This window comes from Lycorma delicatula, chromosome 5 (assembly GCF_047948215.1).
Source record: "Lycorma delicatula isolate Av1 chromosome 5, ASM4794821v1, whole genome shotgun sequence".
Classification (NCBI taxonomy): domain Eukaryota; kingdom Metazoa; phylum Arthropoda; class Insecta; order Hemiptera; family Fulgoridae; genus Lycorma; species Lycorma delicatula.
In genome coordinates, this window is record NC_134459.1 from 106,328,275 (window position 1) to 106,354,993 (window position 26,719).

Consider the following 26,719-nt stretch of genomic DNA (forward strand, 5'->3'; position numbering starts at 1 on the left):
TTGCATATTTACTATTCATTTAAATTAGGTGCTTCGAGACATGCGATTTGTATTCTCGATAGGTCAAAACTTACAGAAATAAAAAAAATTCTAAAGATAATTCAAAACAAAAGAGAATAAAATGTTTGCCATATGCATACACAGGATGCACGAAAGATGTCGAAATAAAAATAGGGATACTAATAAAGCCAAAAATAATACAAAAAAATAAAAACTGTAAGGCTCCCTATTATTCTGAAACTTAATATATGATTATCAACCTACTTAAGTTTTTATAACAACTGATGGTGGCATTGCGGATCATGTTTTGGATTAATGAATATCCGTATACGGAGAAAATAAAGCTAAAAACATTTCTAATAAATACACATAAACTATCATTTCCTGAACCGGCTTCGCCCGTATTATATGCGTACTGAACTTCAAAAATTGTAAATAACTACTTTTGGAAATATGCGTGGGTTATTGCTCTCCGATTTATAGCTATTAACAACTTGTCACATAAAATAAAATGTTTAAATAAAAAAGAAGTTTCTAAAATCAAATTTTAATATATATATATATTCGAATGAACTTACAAACATTGCAATTTTTACAATGATTTAACAATATTATGTTTATTGCACCTTTTTTTTTATCACAAACACAGGTCACAGTTGGTCAGCCATTCCAATGCTTCAGGGGTAAGGTAATGGATGTCTTGTAGCGAGCCTCTAAAAGATGTATTTGGACAAACGAGGGCCAGGTCGGCGATCGTTTGCTCTTCAGCTCTACATCGGTCGCATCGTGGGCTTTCCGCAGCTCCCCACTGGGTCAGGCCCTTATTCCAGATACCAAGATTTGTGCGAATCCTGTTGCTGTTACACCACTGTCTTCTGGGTAGAGTAAATCCTGGTACCCTCAGAGTTGGATCTGTCACAAGGTTGGAGTTAGTGATATTCTGACCTTGCCACAGTGATGTTCCGTGATCCTTTGTGTTGAGGTCGTTGACCCGATCGGCGGCTGCTACAAGTAGATGTCGGGACTTCAGTCTCCGGTACTGTTTGAGAAAATCTATGTAGGTATGAATAGGTAGAAATAGGTTAGCAATATATTTTTCCAGCTGTGATTTGAGGGCAGCCAATCGTCTAGTTTAGGGAGGTGCGATATTCTCAGCAACGGTAGCTACTGGAGGAAGTTGTTCTAATGGTTCCAGTTATGACTCGCATAGCCTGGTTCAGATGTGTGTCGACGAGCTTGGTGTGGCAGCTATTAATCTAAACTGGAGCACAATATTTTGCGGTTGAATGTTCGAGGGCTAGTGCACTGATTCTTAGTTTCGGCGATAGCTCCCCAAGACGAATTGCCCTGCTTCTCAATCAGGCTGGCTCTAGTTTTAACTTTAGCCGATAATTTTTCAAGGTGTTGTTTAAAGGTAAGTGTTCTGAACTCGGACACCGAGGTATTTCGGCTGTGAGTTGTTTCAGTGCGAATCCTTCATGCTTAACGGCAATAGTTCGTAGAGGATCCCTGTTGTTAAGATGGAACGCCATGATTTCAGTTTTATTTGGACTCAGCTGGAGTCCTCATTTTTTGAATATTTACTGATTGTACAAAGGTCTTCTGTCAGTACAGCCTCAGTTCGAGCTTTGGGTGCCGATGGAAATATCGTCTGCATACACGAATTTTCGAGATGTAGTTGGTGGTATATCTGAGATAAAAAATATTAAACAATAGAGGTCCCAGTACGGATCCTTATGGTAGGCCATTTTGAAAGCTGTAGAAAATTCTTGGCTTTCCGTTGAGCTGTACTTGGAAAAATCAATCACTCAGCATCTCATTCAGTAAATTAAGGAACGATTTGCAAGGAACAAGCTGATATACCTTGAGTAGTAGTCCTTTCCACACTGTATCGTAGGCTGAACTTAAATCAATAAACGCAGCAGATGTTTTAAGCCTTTGTTGAAATCCTTTCTCTATATAGGTTGTAAGCGATAGAACTTGATCGCAGCAACTTCTTCCTGGCATAAAACCAGCCTGCTCCATTGGTATATCATTAGTCAATAGTGCAAATTTTTAATGAAATCAAAAGGACATTGACGTTGTTCAAGAACTTCTTTGCTTCCGGCACAGCAAAGAACAGGAGTTTCGTAATTTCATTTTTTTCTTGGTATTGCAATGGTTGCGTATTTTAAATATGTTACGTATTTGAATATCTTTCAAATTCAGATAGTGAATTTTAGCATGATAATCAAACGCTGATTTGTGACCTAACATTTTTTGAAGATTGAATTCGATTTTGAGCAGCGTGAAGATTGCTCTTCAAATTTCTGAGAGTGCTCTGATGTAGATTCACGTTGTCTACGATCATAAACTCTAGTAGCTCTAGAAATTCTTCCTACTGTGACACCTCGCCGACCTAGGAATTATGAAAATAATAATACCAAACTGAAAGTTGAATCTATGCAAATTATATGTATGGCTTACCCTGATGGGACTTCTTAATTCAGTATATAAAAATCAACTAGTGCTACTTTGCTAGCGTGAGATTGGGTTCTCGCTCGTCACCGGCAGATTAGACAATGACATTACATTTTGTAAATCACATAACTTTCTAAAAAATTCAATATTGACAAAGATCGATATAGACAACGAGATTAGATTTAGCACAAAAAGTTCTAGGTTAGTTATTTAAATGGTTTTTCAGTTATGATTGACATAGTACTGAGATTGTTGAGGTTTGAACTGCGGTAAATATTCCGGGGTCATAAGAAATACACAGTTAAAATTTCGTAATGGTTAGTTCAGTTTTCTTCGCGGTTATCGGGAATAAAGGAAAAAGACGTTCTTTTTATGCAGTAGTGATATATATCTTCTAAAACGTAGACGAACAGTTCCTTTCCAGGATTTTATCATAAGTCAACATATACGTCCAATTAGATAATGCAGTTTATATTCATAAATGGAATACATAAGATGAAATAAAATTAAACTTTTAGTAATAAATTTCTTGACAATAGCAGCAGTAAACACACACAGAATTCAAATGATAAAAAATGGATACATCTGTAAAAAAAAAATAAGTAATAAACAAGAAAAATCATATATTTCATCCGATTCGTTTAGTTATTTTACAATCATAACTAACTCCGAAACCACAATTAAATAAGGAAGCAATGTAGGTTACCGAAAACGGCCTTGTCAGAGCAGTCCAATAATACATTTAGAACAGAATACTCCGCGCTGACAAGCAAACCAAATTCAAATTTTTCATTATGCGTTTCATTTATAAATTAGAAATGCTCTTTTTGTTTTTTTAATTAAGCCGTGAAAAAATAAGGCATAATTAAAGCTAATATTAGGATTATATGAAACAAATATAACGAGATATTAAATTAAAAATTACTTGGCACCAAATAGCAAGGATTGTAAAACAAAGACAATTGAATAACAACATTTAAAAATACTTTCCAAAAGATACACGATCATAGTAAAAAAAGAAGGCGATTTCGATTAACTTACCTCCAATTCTATGTTTCCGTCGCATTCAAACATCTGCTACAATAAAACACGTATTCCTTTTGTTTGTAAGGATAATTATCCTGAAAAAAAAGATAAATAATTTTTTTTAAATAATGCAATTTCATAAAAGTTACTCAATTTAATAAATTAATTTTTTTTAAATAAATAAAATTGCACTTAAAAGAACCGCTTTCATCAGAATATATATCAATATCGTATAATTAAATCGGTACTAAACAATGATTTCATCAAACAAAACACCGATATATATTGTGATATATTCAAACACCGATTAACTTTATTATTTAAATTAAATTTTCGTTTAAAATATCTACAACCGATGATGTATAGAAGAACATTTAATGGGAACTCCCTGTATAAAATATAATTGGTATGTCACATAGAACGTAAGATTTGAATTCAGCACAATAGATTGGCGGATCCGTAACTTCCTAATCGTCTTCTATTTTTGTTTCGATTAGTTGTCAATGAGCCATTAAACGAAAAAACAACGTGTAAATATGGAAAAAACGCATTACAAGTACGGAGAATGTTACGCGGAAGGAGTTCGTAAACTGGATGGAACTTTCGGTTGACAAAATGCATCTAATCACTAAACAATTGAAAGACTGATTATGAAATTGGAAGAAATAGTTTCGAATCTGGCATTATAACACCCTCTGCTAGTCTGTTTCTTGAAAACATCGCTGTCATGAGAGAAAGTATCGATGTAAGTTCAGGAATATCGATTCGCCGTCGTTACCAATGGACATCCTGAGAAGCACACACAAAAAATTCTCAGAAGAATATCTACATCTGGATATCTATAAAATTCATCAGATGGGAGGAATCAAGTCAATAGACTATTTGAAACGCCAAGAAATAAGCTGGATGTCGGAAAGCCAAGCAGTGCACGCCAATTTTTCTAAGAAAAACATCATACCAAAGAGGTGTATCTTCAACTGGTCCGTCAGTGAACAGAATTTGATACGGGCACAAAGAACTATCGGGTGATCGGGTCGAAAAAAGAAAACCCACCAGTTATTGTTTTTAAACATTTCCACAATTAATTAATAACAATAATTTTGGCAATTGTGTTTATTACTTTATGTCTTTTTATAGTTTTTATATAAATCTTTCTATTTTTTTGTATTTAATCTTTCAAACATATTTCTTTTTTTTATTATTTTATAAAAGCAGTACGAGCAACGGCGAGCTAGTGTGATGCAGAAGTACGATCCACAACGAGTTTGGTGCGGATTTCGGGCTGACGGAGTACTTAACAGTACCTTTTCGAAAATGAGGCCATAAATGCAGCAACGGTGAATGAAGAACATTATAGCACCATAATAACCCGGAGCCTCATTTGGACAGAGTTTGGATCAGCAAAATAAATTATTTAAACAGGTCAGTACAACCTATATCTCACTAATCACCAAAAATTGATTTATCGTGAGCAAAATGTTCTGCAGTCTCATCTCGAGCAACGGTGACCGAACTAGCACCGAGGTCTTGCGATATGACGTTATAAGTCTTCTTCCTTTGGAGATTCAGGAAAGCTCATGTTTATTTCAACAAATTATAAAGAACCCCTGAAATCCAGAAGGCTCGACGCGTTATTAGCGAGAATGAGTCGGAATTATGCGAAAAGATCGGGGAAAATTTCGTAAAAAAAAAGAAATTGCCAGCATTCGCAGGGGAATATTTGTGATATTATGTTCCACAATTAAACGTATTAACTGAAATTTTTAATAAATAATGATTTTATCAAAATATTAAATCGTAAGTTAAAATTTATCAAAAAAGTTTTAATTTAAAAAAAAACTTTAAAAAATTTCGACGTTGAAGTAAAACCAAAATAAAAATCGACAACTATACTAACTCTGACATTAAAATCAACTTAACTGAAAAAGCATTATTCTTTTGGGTTGTTTCTGTATTTTTTAAAATGTCAATTTTATTTTGTTTTTATTTAACATGTAGTTAGGTCAACAAAAACACTGCCAACCTTATACATTAGCAATAAACGCAATGACGACAAATAACAAATAGGTACAGGAACGTACAAAACGACTAAAAAGAAACTCCAATAAGCGTGAACTAAGGCGAACAGGTATGTTGGTATATGTATTAACTTTCACGTTTAAGTTCTTCAATTTCTTGAATTTCTGGATGAACGACCTGTGACCCGAAGAAAATACTTTGTATCTACATAAGCAACGAAATTTTTTATTTAAAAATCTTTAAAAAGTTACATGAAAAAAAATTAAAAACTATCAACGAAATAGGGAAAAAAACAACAATCGTTAAAATCGTCTCATTTGGTAGGTAAAAAAAAATTCCGAATTTAATTGAGAACCAACTAATTTGTTGAAATCGGTTATAAAATAAAATACGTTACATCAACTAATACAATTAAATGAAACATAAACGTTATGGTGATCGTTTATGCTTGATCCCCCGATATAAAAGATATTATTTAAAGAAATGTCTTCAAGTTCGATAAAACAATTCTTTCCGGACTTTTTTCCGTAGTGTCAGAAATATGTTTATTCCGGAGAGGAGAGTCACATTTTAAGTTGGCCAATAAAGAAGTTACAAGAAAATTTAATTACGAAATTTTTCTAATAAATAGAAATGATACAATTTTGTGTATCCCTTTTCCTTTCTTTTTCCTGTTTAGCCTAGGTAATTACCTTTGAGATAATGCTTCACAGGATGAATGAGAATGATTTGTATGAGTGTAAATGAAGTGTAGTCTTGTACAGTCTCAGTTTCACATCTCATTCCTGAGATGTGTGGTTAATTGAAACCCAACCACCAAAGAACACCGGTATCCACGATCTAGTATTCAAATCCATCCAAAAATAACTGACTTTACTAGGACTTGAACGCTGGAACTCTCTGACTTGAAATCAGCTGATTTGGGAAGACGCGTTCACCACTAGACCAACCCGGTAGATTGTGTATCCCTTAACCTGTGTCTCTCCAGGCTCCCTCTCTTTTTATATTAATTTAATAGCATATGTTTTACAATATTCTTCAATCTACTTCTGTCCTTTGCCACCACCATCCAATCGGCATATGCCACACTATTTTTAAATCAATTATTATCTTCTCTCATCTGACTACTTCTACTTTCCAACATATGATCGCCACTCTAAAATAATATTTTCAATCTCAGTTAACCGACTTTGCAATTTGACCTGCCCATTGCCACTTAATTTTGATTCTCTTTCTTTATTTGTCCTTTATCCAACTGTTATCTTTTTAACACTCAGTTTTGCATTATTCTTATTGTTCAGGTAATCACTGACCACACTTTAATCCTTAACACATCATTAATAAGAAGCATCGGTTAAATAATTTTAATTAATTTTCTTACTTTATGTTAATAATTTGAAAACGTTTTAGTTTCTTGAATACATTTCAATTCTTTGTTAAGTACTGACATTAACGGAGAAAAAAATTATCTCTAAAATAAAACTCCACGAAAAGACAATATTTATTTATTGTAAATATTTTACACTGTTATTTATCGAAGCATTCTTTAAGTTCTTTTCGAAGAAAAGTACGGTATTATTTTCGGTCGCACAGCCTTTATGTAAGATACAATTGAAATATGAAAAGTTTTTTTTATAGTTTACATCTAATTACTTTTTGTACTTTAAAGATTACCAGATGAGTCGATAACGAATAAATAGCGAATTTTTCGGCCATTATTGTCTCCTCTTCTTAATAATTAATAAATATTTTCATCAACCCTTCCAGCTTTATACCTACTTTCTTTCTCTTTTTCTATTTAGCCTCCGGAACCGTTGTAAGATTATTACTTCAGAAGATGATATGTATGAATGAAATGAAGTGTAGTCTTGTACAGTCTCAGGCCTTGTATGTCGTGCCAGTGTGGAAGAGGGTGTTGCGCACGAAAGTGGCCGTTCGGAGCCTTGCGAACACAACTTGCTTATACACACAAGCCTTGCTTATACACACAACTTAATTAAAAAAATATTTATAATTTTATTTAAATATAATATTTTTACGTTTATTTAATTCAATGTTTCTAACAAAAGCGCACGCGCTACCGTATTTAATTCGCGCAGATGCGGCGGTACTAACTAAACTAATGTAATTTCACTACTTGTCCCTAAGAAAAATATGACCTTAATTAGGCGAAATCTAGAGATACTGAGGGTAACCTTACTCTACAGCCTTATCCCCTTGATCTATTAAGTTGAAAATTTAACATCAATACCCCGTATATAGAAGTAATTTAACAAAGTTTAGTCAAAATCGGTCCAGTAGTTATGGAGATATAAGATGATTTAGAGGCCAAACCCGAACACATACGCGTACATAGGAACATAAACATTCGGATAATTTTCACCTACTTTTTTGGGTTCCTTAAATCAAGATCCGATGAAAACCGATTATGTCCAAATTGGAGGAATACAATACTTTCTCTTCTAGAGCTACAGCGCTATCTAGACGGTAGATTATTATTATTAACGTATTACAAAATTTACTTAACGAAATTCTGAAATCCTCCTCCAAGAGCGTTAAGTTATTTTGAACGAATGAAACGGGCAATTACAACAAATTGAATGTCATATTTTACGCAGCGTATTCAACAACTGGAATTACGCGATTAGGATCACACATTATAATCTAGCGTGTAAACGCGTTCATGGGTAGTTTAATTTTTATGTGAATTTAATGGGAATCGAATGTTAAAGCGATGTCTAAAATATATAATTTGTTGTTTGTTAAACAACAAACAACATCATGAGCTGGACTGTTGGGTTTTCTACAGTGAATCGCAAACCTTCCCTGTTGCTAGACCGAATAACGGTAGTTTGGTAGGGTTTTTGGCAAACACAAACAAAACACAAATGCGCACAAAATATATTTTTTAAAAAACAGCACGCTCTTGTAAACAATTATTCATCTTCTTTTTCTACGCCAGAATGGCATATCTGCCATTTTATTTATCACAGCCCAATATACAGCCGCCATATTAACATTGCTCTTGTCAGTTACAAAAAGTAAAGTTGCCGGACATAATATGATCGGCTGTCATTTCTTCTTCGTTGCATAGGACGCACTGTGAAGTCTCAGCTACTTCAATTCTATTTAGATGGTGTCGCAAATAATCGTGTCCAGTGACTTATATGATACAAGTTAATATTCACTTGATTTAAGATTCGAAGCCCAAAAAAACAGATTAATTTTTCTTAAATCATCAGCTGATTACAGATTTTTAGAATCAAAAAGTTACACTTATATAAACATAAGTTAACCCCAAATAATCTTAATACGGTCTAAAATTTCCTCTCACCCCCGAATAAAAAAACAAAATAACTGTCAAAAAAAAATTATAATACGTTAAAATATTAGCTGACGGTTATGCGATACAGTGATTACATACGTCGGTTAACAACAATGCTTCACAAGGCAGCAGAGGTCCCCGTTCGTTCATTCTTGCATAGCGGCAAAAATAAAGCTTGGAACACTGCCTCCTGGATAGCTACCAAAAACACACCACTAGTCATCCTCATACGCACCAGATAGATAAACCAAAACCCACATATATAACATACTGTACAATAAACGTCATGTCATCTACTATACTAACGACGTCGTATTCATAGATGAGAAGCAACACACACAAACAAAAATCGCGCATCAGCGAAATTAAAACTTTAATCTTATAAATGTAGGCAACATATGACACAGATCACTAGTAGAAATTAGAGTGAAAGTGAATCATCTTAAAATAAAACAGCGAATTCATTGACATCAAATAAAAAGTAAAGTAATAAAAAAATAATAATAATAGCGATAGTGAATAAATGTCAAATTATAATATTGGTATCATAATATCTTTCTTCTAGTTTTATTTACTTATTTATTATTTTTTAAAAGCACTTGGCAAACTATTACAGGCACCTTATACACATATATTTCTTCTACGCGACAAGTATAATTACAAAACATTAAAATTACACAACGCAATTGAACAAATTATAACTTTCACTGGCACCTAACTTAAAAATTAAACAAAAAAAGATAGTGGTAATGGATTACTTATACAGTAAAATTGTTTTACAAGTGCCAAAAGATATGCATTTATTTTTTTTTAAAATTAAAAGAATGAAATAATAGTTAAAAAAAATGCCAACCTTTGCCAGGAATTGAATTTGTGGTCAGCTGATTCAGAAGACAACATGCTAACAACTATATCAACTGGGCGAGGTGATTTATTTTTAAAACTTGAATTACAGATCTAAAAAAAATTAAATGCGGAATAAAAATCATAATCTAAACTAGTTAACTTTCACTACACTTAGTTCTCGTTCGAATGCACGTAGTCCCTACAACATACTCGTAGGTAAACACGTTCTAACCTTCAAAAGAAAACTAAAAAACTGTCGTCCTGCAAACCTGTGTTATGACGTTTATAAGTAAAACTAAGTACCCAAAAAATCAATCTAAGTACAATTTATAATAAGATTTGTTAAGTTTACTAGTCGTTATCTTGAATTACGGATTTATATTTTTTGTTTTCATTTTTTGTTGTTTTTATTTAATTTTAGATTTTATTGCTATTGATTTTTTTTTTTTGTGCTTTTAAAATAATCCAAAGTACCTTCATCATCATCATTAACCGATGGATATAAGTCAGAGTTACTTCTCTGAAATCAATGATGTTCACCGCACAGTAAGCCCCTATATTGAACAAAATGTGTCTCTTGTAGAGCTGAGTATCATCATCTGAATTTGAGTGGGCTCACACGCGATTGTGAAACATAACTGGTGTAGTAAAGGTCGCAAAAAAAAAATATTACCAATGGACAGCATTCCCTAGTAAGCATGACATAGGTTGCTCGTTGTTTTTGAGAATGGTTAAGTGATTACGCTACTTTGAGGATTAAATCATGTCTTTTCTTTCTTTTTCCTGTTTAGCCTCCGGTAACTACCGTTTAGGTAATACTTCAGAGGATGAATGAGGATGATATGTATGAGTGTAAATGAAGTGTAGTCTTGTACATTCTCAATCCTCGACCAATCCTGAGATGTGTGGTTAATTGAAAACCCAACCACCAAAGAACACCGGTATCCACGATCTAGCATTCAAATCATGTCTGGTTGCCTACAACGTAACGGTTACAAAAAAAAAATCTCAAAAAGGTAGAGAACAAAGATTTTACAAAACCAATAAAGTATCACTAAAGATCTTTAAAAAAAATATTGCGGCGTTTTTTTTTTTCTTTTAAAAATATTTGCTTAAAAGTTAATTATAATTTTACTGAATAAATTGTATAAGAATCTGCCGAAGTATTCGGACCCGGTGCAGTTTTAACTAGTTGGAACCGGTGAACAGCTCTATCCTTCGCTCGTGAAGTGATAGTGAACATGCCACAAGGGACTAATGTGTTAATCCATAAATTTACGAGGTTTGTTCAGAAAATAACCGAACATTTTTAATTACGCGCCAACTGATATATTTACTGACATGCGATTGGCAGCATTGTATTTCGCATAACCTCCTCTGCAACCACACGTTCTTGGATTCTTGATACCTCGTTTAGTTTTCGTGTTATTGTTATTGTTATTTGAGTGCAAGTATTAGTATCGATTTTTGTAATGTCAGATTTTCGGACCTACGATACAATGTAAACTTTTGTGTGAAACTGGGAAAAACTTTCACAGAAACTTTTCAACTTTTGAAACAAGCTTACGGAGTTCATTCTCTGGGATGTAGGCAATGTTACGAATGGTTTTCACAATTTAAAAGTGGTCGTCAGTCAACTGAAGATCACCCTCGACCAGGAAGGCCTTCAATATCAACTGATGACACCCGCGTTCAGAAAATAATCGGTCCGATGCGTGCAAATCGCCGATTGACTGTCAGAGAACTTGCAGAAGAGGTTAGCATCTCAGTCGGATCGTGCCATTTCATGGCACGATTTTGACTGAAAAATTCAGTAAAAATTGGATTTTTACTGAAAAATTGAACACGCGTCGACTTACAGCAAAGTTTGCTCCTTATTTGATGACCAAACAGCAGAAAGAACATAAAGTGGACGTTTGCCGGCAACTTCTTGAAGAAGTGGATGGCGATGAAACATGCAAAGAATCATAACGGGAGACCAAAACTGCTTTTACGGCCACGACATTGAGACAGAAGTACAATCATCACAATGGATCGGCAAAAAATCTCCACGTCCCAAGAAAGCAAGTCAGTCTCCATCCAATGCCAAAGTGATGCTCTCTGTTTTTTTTCGATTTTAATGTAATTGCGTACTTTGAATTTTTGCCTCAAGGTGAAACAGTGAACCCGTGCGTACTATCAAGGCGTTTTACATCGGTTACGGAAAAAATCCGCAAAAGAGACCAGAGTGGTGACGAGATATCTCATGGTTCCTTCACCATGACAATGCGCCCGCACACTTTATACCAAAAATTTGACCTCCCTCAGCGTCCCTACTTGCTAGACCTGTCTCCTTGCGATTTTCTCTCATTTCAGAAATTAAAATCACTGATGAAAGAACGCAGTTTTGAGACTATTGATGACATTAAACCAAACTCGACACAGACTTTTAAAGCCATTTCAAATGAGGCTATCCATCTGGTTTGCGAAGTGGAAACACCGCTGGGAAAAGTATGTGAGTAGGGGAAGGGAGTACTTTGAAGGGAAAAAAGGAGCAACAATCTGAAATTAATAACAAAGATTAAAAAAATAAAGTTCGATTAATTTCTAAACAGACCTCGCATAAGATCAGCTTGTGCTACAAATTAAAACTCGTGGAAAAAAAGTCAATTTATCGAAAACAGAAGCGAGGAAACGATAGCGCTAAAATTTAATAAATATGGGCACATCACACAATTTATCAACTTTTCATAGAATGAAAAGTTGAAAATCGTTTAATTCTATGAACGTATCATTTAATACGGGTCTAATGGGTTATACGATCACCGCTATAAATATATAAAATAAAACATAAATGGGCTAATTTAAGAATAAATTAACCTTGCTCATGTTATAATTATAAATAGAGACCTTATTATAAGCAACATAAAACGCTAGAAATATACATACAAATATGCATGAAAAGTGTCAAAATATGCAACTTTAAATAATAAAAAAATAGTAATTTTTAGTTTTTTTATTTAAAAATCAGCATGCAATTAGTAAGTAGTTGAATAACAGATCGATAATTAACAATTATTTAACATTTTGTTACTTCTGTAAACGTAAACAATCAGATACTGTTCCAAATGTTCGGTAGTAAGATTGTCTCCGATCACTCAACATATTTTTATAAGTGGAAAAGGATCGTTCCACATCCACTGAGGCAACTGGGCAGTATTTGAATTTGGGTGCAATGTTAGTTAGCACTTATTGTTTCTGACAAAGGTTCACCCGTCCCATTAATAAAACTATCAATGTTACACAAAGATTCAAAGCTTGGGTTATTGTTCAAAATGTTTTCAAATTTTTCTTTAAGTTTACAAGGAAATTTCTCTGGCAATGCTGAGTTCATTTGGCGGATTTTATTCGTTAACTGAATAAATTAAGTCGACGCCAAACCTTGAGTTTAAAGCTTTTTAATACTCGCAGGTACGTGGGGAAAACGAGTGCTAATCACAGCTATGTTTTTTTTTATACTAGAATCATTAAATGCTTCCTTGGACTGACAAACTGCCATAGCCTATCTACTATCAAAGTCGTTTACGACACCTTTGATGGCCTCGAAATATTCAGTGTAAAACAGTACACCTTCAATCAACGTTCCCTATCGAGTTACCACAGGTTCGGGAGGTAAAGGCATATTTGGCATTTTTTCTTTATAAGCCTTATTGCGAGCAGGTGCCTTAAGAAACACTTTATTTGTTGATGAAATCAGTTTATTTACATTCCCAAACGTGGATCGTACTTCTTGAGCGAATCTATGTACTTCGTGAGAACAGCACGTCAGATGAATCAAATTGGGATAAAATACTTGGAGGGCTTTGGCTGCCTTGATCAATAGGGAGCAGCATCTGAGAGAAATATAAACACTAATTCATCTGCAGAAGATTCAGGTAATATTTTTTTAATACTCATTTACAAATTATTGCACTAAACTAATGCAATGAGCGCGTCAACAATAATTTACATAATTTAATTGCCTAGTGGGAGGAGTGCTGCAGTAGGCGTGCGCGACGCAGAATGGTATCGTCCGTCTTTGTCTCGGGTGAGTCTGCATTTTATTTGGCCTCATAATAATATTATCCTACCAAAACCATAGACACACAGCACGGCTATTAGCCGTGCGGCTAATAGGTTCGGCCGGTTATAAGGTACGATTTCATTTATTAAATAGGTACCAAACCGAAAAATATTGTAAATATATCGAAAATATGCATCATCACTAGAGTTAGGAAAATACACAATAACCAGTGAGAATGGACTTAATATCCAAATGCATGTAATCCGGTCTCTAATTATACATATAATCTAACAAAACTTAACCTACGCTCGCTTCGCTCGCTAACCATGACTAGTAAGTGAAGCAAGCGTTGGTTAAGTTTGGTTAGATTATATTTATAATTTCGGTATTAATTAAATAAATTGCAAGTGGTGGTCGTATAACCCATAAAACGCTCGCTAGTCAAGGTTAGCGAGCGAAGCGAGCGTAGGGTAAGTTTTATTTTAACATGAACATGGTTAATTTATTCTTAATTAATCCATTTATATTTTATTTTATATATTTATAATGATGGTCGTGTAACCCACGAGACCCTATAGTTCTAACGATTAATAACTTAAAGGTTTAAGAAGACATCTTTCTTCAGATATAATATACATTTTAAAGCGTACAACTATTAATCGGTCAGACATTTCTTAACATTTTTCTTCAAGTACGAAACGTTTTTGATTTACAAAAACTTAAGTTATTCTAAGTTAAATGGAAATACTTACTACTATTTCACAAATTAATTAAACAAAATAATTAAATACATAATAAAAGTATAAAAAGGCAAAACAGAATGAAAGTGCTACACACGCAAGTGACCGTGTAATATCTTATTTAAATATCGCATACCCTTAAATCACAAAAAAGTAAATGAAGTAACGCTGTGCTCTTCTAGAAGAAACTAAACTACACTCTAACTGATACAACGATAACTAAAGTAATTTAAACCAATTTATTTACCTCAAATAAATAAATAAATCATAAATAAATTAATTTATTTCAGATTACCTCATAAAACAAAATCTTCATTTCAAACTATTAAAATTGCACACACCCTTAAACGACTAAAATAAAAAGGCAGGTGGGTAGGATGAGAGGACGTGAAATTTACCTCAATAATAAAATGGTAATGAGACAACACGTTAAAAACAACAACGGATTAGAAAAAAATAAATAAATTAGATTTTAAATGGAGTAAAAAAAAAAAGTTTAACGTTTAAAGAATTACGAATTTTTTTTCCACTTATGTTAAGCTACCAGCAAAATTACTGTTCAATTAGATACGTTCATATAAAAAAAAGATAAAAAATGAAAAAGACAATACAAAGTATCTTCAAAGTATTTTCACTATATTACAAAAAGGTATTAAAATATATAACGCTAACAGAAAATAATTTCTTTTGCAGTAAAATTATTAATAACGAAATTTCATTCATTAACTATAAAAATCTAATTTTACGCTCAATTACATATCTACCTTCTAAGAAATAACCGTTCCTGTTAGAAGATAAAATTTTGAAAACTTATTAAAAAAATAAAGAAGGAAAGCACTAACAAATATACAAATAATTCGCTCTCTTATTCAAGTAGTTGACTTTAACGTCCTAAAATTTTAATCCACCCTGATTGACTAAAGAATAAAAAACTATTTTCATCTTACCTAGACAGCATTTTCTCCCAATAAAATAAACAATAAACTGTTAAGAGATTCTCTTTGTCGTGACCATTCGGATGACCAATGGCCTAATATTGTCTTAAAAATACCGGATGGAACTGAGCGGGGACTTGATCCAGATCTAACTCAAGCGTTTCTAGAGTTCATAAGGAATTCATCTTTTTGAGCCGAGATGAAGAGACTTTATAGCAATTCTTAACAGTTATCAAGAATCAAGCTAGATCACACAAAGGCAACCTAACCTGAGGTTTCACTAATCAAATTGGTATAGCCATTCCTAAAATAATAACCGTTTCATGTGAGACAAGTGAGAGGTGATGCGATTCTACACGTTCTTCATATATCCGAACAAATATGTTTCATATCGGTAAACCAAGACCCCTTAATAACGTAGGAATGTTCACCGATACAAGTGACACTTTCATTCCATTCAACCCAAAGAATGAATGTATTGTGAACATCATTACTCTCAGATAAAGCGGTCCTGATTGTCACCTCTTGTATTTAATGGTACAATTTGTTTTACATGCATTATACATAATACTGGAGCTACAAATTACTGTAACCTATCTATCGAGAAACAATGCATAAAGTGCCTATATTCAGTAGGAAAATAGTAACAGATCCGTAAAGTAATATAATTAGAATAAGCCTAATTGAAGACGAATACAAAACTACATTATAATAAACAAATAACATTACAAACTATATTATAATAATTCGAGAGAGAGAATAATTCGGTGAAAGACAGAGAAGGCTTCGGAGATAATGGTCACTGACCGACCATTTAATTGTTTAATTTTTAATAAATCAACGAAGAAAGCTGGCAAAGAACTGCATTACTTTCCTTGCTATTAATAATAAAGTTAAAAGAGTTAGAGCCAAAAAAAGAGAATATATATTTCTTAGAGGTGAGGAATAAATTTAAAGAGAAAAGTTTCTAAAAATATTCATATACAGAATAAGCTTAACAGATCTACTTAGGTAAAGTTTTTCTAAATCTAGCACCCCTTCAATAAAGGTTAAAATAAGTAAAAGAAATTTTTGAAAAAACCTTTCTACGTTTTAGGTCTGTGATGTATAATTTAAAAAAATTAAACTTTTTCTTGATAGCGCTATGTATGAAGTATAAACTCAAAATTTTTTTTTGAAAAATATTAAACCAAAGGGAGACAGAGAAAAGAACAAAAACATATTTCAATTTTAAGAAGTAGGAATTTATTTTTTTTAACTTTTTTATTATTATTTATTTAAGCGGTAGACAAAAAATTTGCTTAAATAAAGTTTTCTCTAAAATACCTGTGAGTAAAATCAAAATTTGTTTTTTCGCGATATTCTTTCCACGAATGTTCAAAAGAAATTAATATGATCAATTACCCATGTACACAAATACTAACTCCCCGTCTCAGCTTCGCCCGCGCTACATTGTTACTTGCGTTTCTTATGGCGGTTAATCTTTTTATTTTATTTTTTTTAATCAAAAAATCGGAGGCAGGTGCAGCTCGTCACACACACACACGCACGCACACACGCACGCACGCACACACCTTCTCCTGAAGATCCCTCGCCACGAACCCCGCAATTGTGTCAAAGCTCTTGGGGCTTCGCAAAATGGTGGCGATGATGTTCACGCTAAGCGATCCGGTATTTGCCGAGCATGCTAGGCGGTAATCAACCCACTGCGGTCACCAGAACACCACGTGTTCTGGGGTATCCGGGTCGCCACAGTAAGGGCAGTAGGCGTCATCCGCTCTCCTCCTACCACACAGGTTGGTGCGGAAGACCCTCCGACTAGCCCACGGCTTTATATCCGCGAAAAGGCGGTGCGGACGTTCTTTGGTGGGTGGGTTTCAATTAATAACACATCTCAGAAATGGTCGACCTGAGACTGTACAAGTCTATACTTTCACTCATACATATCATCCTCATTTTAATATAATTACTCTAAATATACTCGCCGGTAAAGTAATCATAATAATAATAATTAAGCATTATAGAATACAGAATATTTTTAAATCTTTTAAAATAAGTCGGTACGGACTTAGTACTTGTAATAAAATTGTTTATATCTGCATAATTAAAAATTGAATTTCTAATATTAAATCACGTGCCAAAAACTGTAATCAAAATCTTTAATTAAAAACTTATTTTTACACCAAAAATAAAAAAAAAATCCTCTTCGCCAGTTGTAATAAAAAAAAATTAATAATAATCATACAAATATTATGTACTTGATCTGACAATTATTAATCCAGTTATGTAATGTTACGAATAGAACAAATTAACCGCCATTCATTTTACTCGCTTACGATTATTTCTGGTAAAAACCTTCCTAAATTACTATAGAAACGTTGAATAAATAATTTATTTCTTTCAAAACTTTAGGTATTATAATATTAAAAGTATGAAATAGTTATAAAAATATAAGATTACTATCATTAAAACAGTTATAGTAAACAAAAATTTCTACGTAGTAAAAAAAACATGCGATTTAAACGCATATTTTTAATATTCATGATTTTATGTATATGTTCAGCAGCTCCAAATGGAGGCAACACATATAAAGGTAAACTTTTTGATAATACATATTCTGAACACCTTAACATCCAAAAACAATATAAAAAAATCACATATTATTTTTATCAGTGGATCACAAAACAGAAAAATTTAACTTCATAGTTATTATTTTACTTTCGTACAGGAGGAGTTTAAATCTCATGATGAAAACATCCGCTAAAAAATGACAGTTCGGAAAGAACTATCCAAACGAGTGAGGTACAGTACGGCATAAATTATTTCATTCGGCTGACTGCTCTTTTTTTTTAAAGTGACATCAGGCAGTTTGTAACGGTTGCGACTACCAACCTATCTTGTTTCAGGTAAACTTGATTTAATTAGTACAATTGCGTCAAATCAACTGAATGTCATTTTTTAAAACCTCAAATTCCAGGCAGCTCTAAGAAAGGACCTCATGTTCTGAACTGATTAACCTGAATTAAGTCAGCCACATAAAAAGTCAAAGCTACGATTTATTTAAAATAATTAAACTACAACGGGTTGATATTTACGATTTTTACTCTCATATCAGATAACAGTTTTAGAATAACTCCCCCAAAATGTTTTTAATTCAAAAAGAATTCAATCGATTTCTAAAATGAATGTAGCTTTTAATTTGATGAAAACACATTTGAAATGCTGGCAATATTAATAATAAAATCAGACCGCCGACTAATTTTGTCTTAATACACAGCCTACGCTGTATTTCTTCAAGATAAAGCCGGTACACCTATTAAGGTAGGAATTTAATAAAAAGGTTAAAAATACAAAAATGAGACGGTATCTCAATTCGGAATGGTTCAGTAAGTTCTCTGCCAAAACACACAAACAACAATCGGTCAGGGTTTGTAAAAATCAGTCAAATTAGTTTTTGAGACGACAAAAGAATATTTTATAAGCGATTAAGTATATTAATAAGTTTAAATAAATAATATTTATTGAATATTCAACAATTATTATGCAAATATACTCACTAAGGCTTAGAATGGAACTTTTATTCGCTAAAAAGCTTGACCTGCGCAATATTAACATTTATTAGATAAGAAGTAATGTATTTAAAATCGAATGTTAATAGGGAAAACGTCACGAACAGGAGTACTTTGTCGTGTATTTCCATTGCATTATTATCACTTACCTTTATAACAATCACCGTTACTGTTAAAAGCCATCTTACGTAAGAAATAATGCTTAAAATAAATTTTAATCAGACTTCCTAAGGAAAAACAATAACTTTAAATAAAATTTCATATACTCGTATTTTATGTTCATCTGATTTATTTTGATTAACTAAAGTGAATAAATATGTTAAGTTCAAAAAAAGAATCACGATAATATAGTTAAAAAGTTTTTTTTTCTTAATTTTATATACGAAAATAATAGAAGTACAAATTTATACTAACAAGATATTTAGTCAAATTTCAATGCGTTTTATAAACAACAGATTCTGTGATACACGAAACAAACATAAACTTCGGTAGTTTTGTAGATATAAATCTTATCATCGGATAAAAAATTGTATATTTTTGTTCAGGCGATGATAACTAACACAAGAGGTTTGTCACACTCGCTCAATGAATAGTCAATAAAATTTGTGGTTGTTAGTTCATTACGTTTAAACTTTGATTCAAGAAGAAAAGGAAACAAATACGATAAAAATAAAAGTAGATATCCAACTAAAAAACGATTTAAAGAAATGCTTCTAATTAATAAATTATTCACAATAAAAAATAGAATGAAAGGTATGTGCTTGAAATGTCACAGACCTCGCGTGACATTCAAACACATCAACAGCGAGATCTGTTAGAAAATAACCTAACATTTTTAATTACGCACCAACAGAGATATGAAGTGACGTGCGGCTGGCAGCATTGTATTCCGCATAACCTCCTCTGTAACCACGTGTTCTTGAATTGTTGATATCACGCTGGTTTAACAACGGATTGGAATGCAATTAAATCCGTCCTTAAAATCAAAAAATAAAATAAAGACAAAAATTGAAAAATTAGACCCGTCATATAAAGTAAACCTTTAAAAGCACGCCCGATAGAATCACCCGGCAGCAAGGAACACTGTCCAGGCTCTGCAATCCGAAGGGAAAATTTGCAAACTCCCGCCAACTTTGCTTCCATTCCGTACGCAATGTTATGAATGGTTTTCACGATTTAAAAGGGGTCTCGTCAGTCAATTGAAGATTACCCTCGATCAGAAAGGCTTTCGACATCAACTGATGACACCCGCATTCTAAAAATTAACGATCTGGTGTACGCAAATCGCCGATTGACCATCACAGATCTTACAGAAGAGGTTAGCATGTCGATTTGATCGTGCCATAATATTTTGACTGAAAAATAGAACACGCATCGAGTTGCAGCAAAGTTGTTCCTCGTTTGATGACCGAACAGCAGAAAGAACATCGAGTGGACGCTTGTCGGCAAATTTTTGGACAAGAGAATGACGATGAAACATTCATGCAAAATATCAGAACGGGAGACGAAAGCTGGGTTTAGGACTGCGACATCGAATAAAAAGTTCAATCATCACAATGGATCGACAAAGGATCTTTACGCTCCAAGAAAGCACGTCAGTCTCGATCCAATATCAAAATGATGCTCTCTGTTTTTCTATTTTAATGGAATTGTGCATTTTGAATTCTTGCCTGAAACAGTGAACCGTGCGTACTATTAAGGCGTTTTACAACGGTTACGTGAAAAAATCCGAAAAAAAAAGACCGGAGTTGTGGCAAGTAAACTCATGGTTGGGGGAGGACGGATGACTGTCCTCCCTCAACCTCCCTATTCGCCTGACCTGGTTCCTTACGATTTTTTTCTTCCTTCTGAAATTAAAATCAGTGCTGAAAGAACGCCGTTTTGAGACTATTGACATTAAAGCAAATTCGTAACGGACCTTAAAGGCCATTTCAAATGAAGCTATCCAGGACTGCTTCACGAAGTGGAAACAGCGCTGGGAAAAGTATGTGAATAGAGGGGAGGAGTACTTTGAAGGGGACAAGGACCAATAACCTGTAAAATTAATAAGAAAGATTAATTATGTTGGGTTATTTTCTGAACAGACCTCGTATATACAATATCATATAGTTTACGCTCGTTTAGATTAATTTACGACAGCTGATGAAAAAATTAGTTGTTATATAAAGGTTGTTATTGGCTTATCTCTTATCTCTTATTCAATATGGACTTCGGCCATTACATTGTCTTAACTTACTGACTATTACATTTTTCCTTGTTTTCTATATCACGATATATCCTGCCTTTATTTATTTACCTGTACACATTCTGTATTTCATAATTAAATAAGTAGTGTTTAGCCCCTTTTTAAAGCGTTACATTTCAATAATGATGATTACAGAATTAGTTTTCTACATAGACGATAAACCTAGTGCGCAAAACTTTCGAGCAAAACGAATTTTGTACGAAGCTAGTGTTTTCCTCGAGGTTATGAAATGAATTTACAGCTTTCTGACAAGAAAGACGAGTGACAATATCATAGAAAGGATGTCGTACAGATGTGTTATTGCGAAAATTACACAGTTGGAAGGCTCAAAATTACAATTAGAGGAAATTATTCATTTTAATCCCGCATGGGTAAATGAATACACCATGCAATAATTTTGTATTGCTGTATTCAGAATGTTTCCAAATATTTCTGCAGACTAGAAGAATTATCTCCGACAAGTTTCCGATCATCAGTTATTGGAAAATCCATCAAAAGTGGCAGCCTAGGGAAAACCGTCGAGATTTACAAGAGCTGTTTCTCTAATAGAAAACAATATTGATCGGATACTTTCCCAGCAATGGTGTTCGTAGAAGTATGCAGAGGGAATAAGAAATGTTTCAAATATGCTATGACAGATAAAACAGTTGACAAGCTACATGAAATAATCAGTCTGTATTTTAAGCGGTAAAGAAATAATTTCTGACTTTAGGAGAGCGAATAATATAACAGAAATTCAGAATGTCAATATTTACACGAAACAATCTGAATTATTTTGCACATTTCATTGATCTGAAGAACATAGGTGTGCTTTATGCTTATACACGAACCGTTGAATCTATGTGGAATTAAGTAAAACGCCGAAACAAACAAGAATGCGGTACAGGTAAAGATTTGAAAGATTCCTGCTTGTGAGGCTATTTGTGAGGCAACGTCACGTTTATTTAATCAATTACGGCGAGACAAAAACATATTCTGGCCAGCGAATGAACCGAAGTGCGAGATAAGATGAAGGTTAAATGTCTCAGACAGTGCACACCGTCTTAAGAACATCTCAAATCAATCTCAATTACGTATAATTCACTTAAAAATGGATGATTATTGCAACAGTAAATTTTCTGAAAACGCGGTGCTGTACTATATAAGCTCCACGGATTTTTATGAGTTTGTTGTATTATTGCTTAACGCTTCGTCCCGTTTGTCCAAAGTGAACATTGTGCGATTGAAGTTATCTATTCCAGGACTATTGTGCTCGTTTAGTGATTGTATTATAGGTTCAACTTATCTTTGCCAGTATCATGTGTATTATTGGTGCGTATGCATCACAGAATATTAATTCTGTGATATGTCTAATTTTAGATACTGATCTAAAATGCAAAAAATAGGGGTGTTAGTAGGAAGGTTTGACTAATATTTGTTTTGGAATACTTATTATGTTTTGTAATGTAAGTTTTTTTTCTCTTCAAAGAATTCTTCTGATACTTTGTAATGATTGAATTTATTTATAAGAAAATGGAAAGTGTTTGTTACTGGGATATATTAGTATATGCAATTTAATGGGTGATTTTTTTAGAGTGATAGAACTTTGAACTGTAATAAAACACATAAAAAGATAAGTTTGAAGCCAATTTTTTTTTTTTTTTGAAGATAACTTTCTGACATTTAATTTTTGAAAATAATTCCCGGCATACGTCCACCACGATTAGCTTTCTTTGATTAGCCGTATTCGATCAGTCCAATTTTAAATCACTTTTTCAAGTAATTGGGGATGTATTTTGTTAATAAGACAAGTAATGTTTGCTTCCAAAGCGTCAATTGTTGTTGGTTTATCGGCATAAACCAGAGACGCAGCATATCTCCAAAGAAAATAATCCACTGACGTTAGGTCACATGGTCTGAAATGACAAAACAAAATGTCATCAAAACAAACCAAATGACAGCTATCTCTATCAAAAGTTCTCACTCTAAAAAAAAAAAAAAACACCCGTTAGTTATGTCAAATGATGAGATACGGATATATATAAACTTTTAAGAGTTTAATATGAACAGTTTAAATTTGCCAAAATTCTCATAAAAAAAATTCATCAACATGAACAAGAAATTTTGTATTGTAAACATACACGAAAAAGACCGCACTTGAAAATCATCAAATACATAAATTAGACGACATGAATTCAATTAAAATCCAGCATATTTGTAAATCACGTAAATGCGCGTCTGTGCCAAAAGTACAAAAAAAAACGCATTCTGCCATTGTCATTAAATAAAAAATTTCTCAGAGATTATTCCCCGAGATTTGGTTCGAAAATTAAGATAACCATGCAGAGTTTATGATTATGAAAATTAAGATAAAATAAAAAATTCGTTAAGAACCGATTCTAGAATATTTTTATAATCTGAACTGATAAAAACGTTTGAAAAACAATGAAAAATGTTCAGAAATTTCTCTATTAACCCATCATAATTCAGTTTTGATTTTAGCTGTGAGAAAGAAGGCGATTTTCTAATTTATATTCTGGAGATGACCGTACAGCAGATGATAATTACCAACATTCCCACTAAGTTTTCCGTAATCACTGTCGGTAAAACACAAAATATTTTTGGTGATAACAGCAGAATAAATAAAAATTTCTTAAAAATACGAATACAGGTAATATATATGTTTTTACTCAAAATCTTTTTTAATTATTTTTATACAACTTTACATAAATTAGGTACATAGTATGATTTCTTTTTTCTTATCATAATAATAATATGACATTTTTGTAAGTTTTTTAATTAAGAGAATTATTTTACAGATAACCAAAAGTCGAAGATTAAAGAAGAGTTAAAAGGAAATAAATCGGTGGTAAAATTATTGTTTAGGCATATTGACAGAGATCCAAGGCACATTTTAAACAAAGAATATACAAATGAGAATGAATATCATCAATCCGTACTAAAACCTTGCGACCCAAACGAAAATGATAGAAAGAATTCTGGATATTGTAATAAATTCAATAAAAATTCCAAACCAACTCTTAGTACATGTACTGATAAACATTGGAACCAAATAAATCAATAGATAAAACGATAAACATATTTTTCTTTTACTAATAAAAATGCATAAATTTTATGAAAAACATACCGTTCCCTTGCAATCCATTCAGTCAACCTTTTTAAAATTCTGTTTTGAGAACCGAAGATGTAAACAAACTTTTAATACTGTTAAAGTGGATCTTGCAGCTACTCTAAACTTATCAGTATATTAATCTAAAGAAGGGCTAGCATTGAGGGTAATTGGTTTTCCTTCATGACAAATCTATAACAAGCTCGCGTTAAGTAACTTGAAGACCATTTACGTCTCACATATTACTGTAATCCTTTGAGAACACTTTTCTTGTAAAAATGTACTAGAAGAGTAGTTTCACTTTTCGAAATATCAATTTTTTCTCCTACAATAAACGCAGCGATAATCGAATGGAGTGGTTTTCAAGTAGACAGTTTTTTTCTTTGAATTCTTTCTTATTAGTGAAAAAGACGGGAACTACTTTCGGTAAGAAAGATAGTTTAATCTTTTACATCACAAAAACAGTCATACCCTGGGGTTGCACACAATAGTTTTACGTCATAATAATCGCAGCATAAATAAATAATGCGTCAATATGTTTTATATGATTTCTAGATTAATTAAATGGGCTATGTAAATAACATGTAAGGATATATCAAGTTAAATACAAGGTAGGCTAAAAAACCCTATCTTTAATTTTCAGATACTCTAATTTGAAGAGCATAGTTAGGGATAACCCGTTTTGCTTCGATTAACCTTGTATGCAGATTTAGATTATGTGACGGTGGAAAATTTTGATTTTCCGGTTGGTATTAATCAGATCATATTGTTATTCAATTTTTTTAAGCACACAAAACAAGACCAAACTCCAATTTGGGTGATAAAAAATAATACTGCTGATATCCGTAAAGAATTCCATGAGATTCCCTAATTCTTCACTACCGATCCGTCAATCCGTATAATGAATACAGAATTGAAGAATACTAGAGGCGATGGAGATGTTCTACGATCGGCTGGCTTAGATCTAGCTGCACCTTAAAAAATAAACTTGTAAAGCGCCTTCAAATGGCATCAAAAAATCTTCTGTTGGGCTGGAAATACAGAATAACTTCACGAAATATTCTAAAGGAACTGGTTAAAATGTTTTTGGCCGAGACCATTTCATTGTGAAGATTATTTTGACAGAGGGATGCTATTCTGTGAGGAATTTATTCTTTGTAAGATAGATTCTCATTTCTCTAGTAGTAATATGGTCTTGAGTTTGAACTATGCATCAAACTGAATATCGCGGTAAGCAACTACTGCGGTCTGTCAATCGCGCAGTTATGGAGAAGAAACTTAATGTACCTGAAATTCATTTATGGGATGGGATCAAAAAAAAGTACTGACTCCTTATTTCTTCGACGGAAATATAACATGCGACTCACATCTTCAGATTTTATTCTCGTGCTAATAAATAATCCTACATTTGAGATTGACCGTCCAAATTTTTGGCAGCAAAAGGGGAGTATCCCTAGCTATGCTCTTCAATTTAGAGTATCTGAATGGATACGATGCTGAAGAACAATTAAATGACCAACACGTTCAACAAATTAGGCATTTTACTTTTCGTTCGGGGAAATTATTAAAGATTCCCTTCAAATCCAAACGATCTAAACTACTTCAGATTATCGATTAAAAACTCGGTTGATTTTATAAACAAATAAATATAATTCATGTAATCCTTATCGACGTAAATCTTTATCAACACAAAACTCTACGGGGAAAAACGTGTAATTCATTGGTTAAACAATTCGTTCCCAAGGTGGGCGGGGGGCGTTAGAAGGCCCAGAGAAAATTGGAGGAGTTTAGGTGGTCTAGGAAGGCGACGGCTGTTTAAAAAAAAGCAAAAATTATGTTTTCCTGATTTTCAAACTAAAATTTAATACCTACTACACTAGCACAAAAAAGTAAAGGGACACCTATATTTTATGATAAAAAATGATTATCCCGGATTATGGTCGATTGTTCAACTATTTCTGATAGCATTCCCATTGTCGTATTTGTCTAAACGTGGATTTAGTGGTGTAGCAACGTTGCTAACCAAAAAGAGAAATCGGCTGCATGTTACCGAACGCAGCGACTTACGGCCGTTTTCAAGTAAACTCGTTAAACCACATCAGATTCATCCTTCACATTAATGTGAGTGTAATTTTTCAATTGAAAGTTTTAATTATTGCATTGTTATATTGAATATGCTATCACTATTGTTGTTTATATAACTATATAGATACAATTGTAATTTTTTTGAAAGCAATTTTAATAAAAATACTTCCAAATATGATTAAATATGCGTTTTGATTTCTTTTGATTTAAAATGTAAGTTAGAACTTAGAAATAGGATATGCCACTTTTAAAAACATTATTTGCAATTGCTGTTTTTAAGAGCGCATCTTAAAAACAGCAAGTGCAATTATTAACAGA

The 26,719-nt window shown here is 32.9% G+C and overlaps 1 protein-coding gene across 4 annotated transcripts in view; it reads right to left on the minus strand.

The window, feature by feature from the left end:
* Positions 1-26,719, minus strand: part of ERR (estrogen-related receptor) — a 280,760-nt gene that overhangs the window by 219,913 nt on the left and 34,128 nt on the right. For 3 of the 4 annotated variants that reach the window (XM_075366811.1, XM_075366808.1, XM_075366813.1), the window contains exon 3: positions 3,502-3,581. The exons of the other annotated variant lie outside the window; for it this stretch is intronic. In XM_075366811.1, the coding sequence (XP_075222926.1) occupies positions 3,502-3,534 (33 nt within the window). In that variant the 5' untranslated portion in view covers positions 3,535-3,581. The remainder of the gene's footprint in view (positions 1-3,501; positions 3,582-26,719) is intronic. 4 annotated transcript variants of the gene reach the window in all.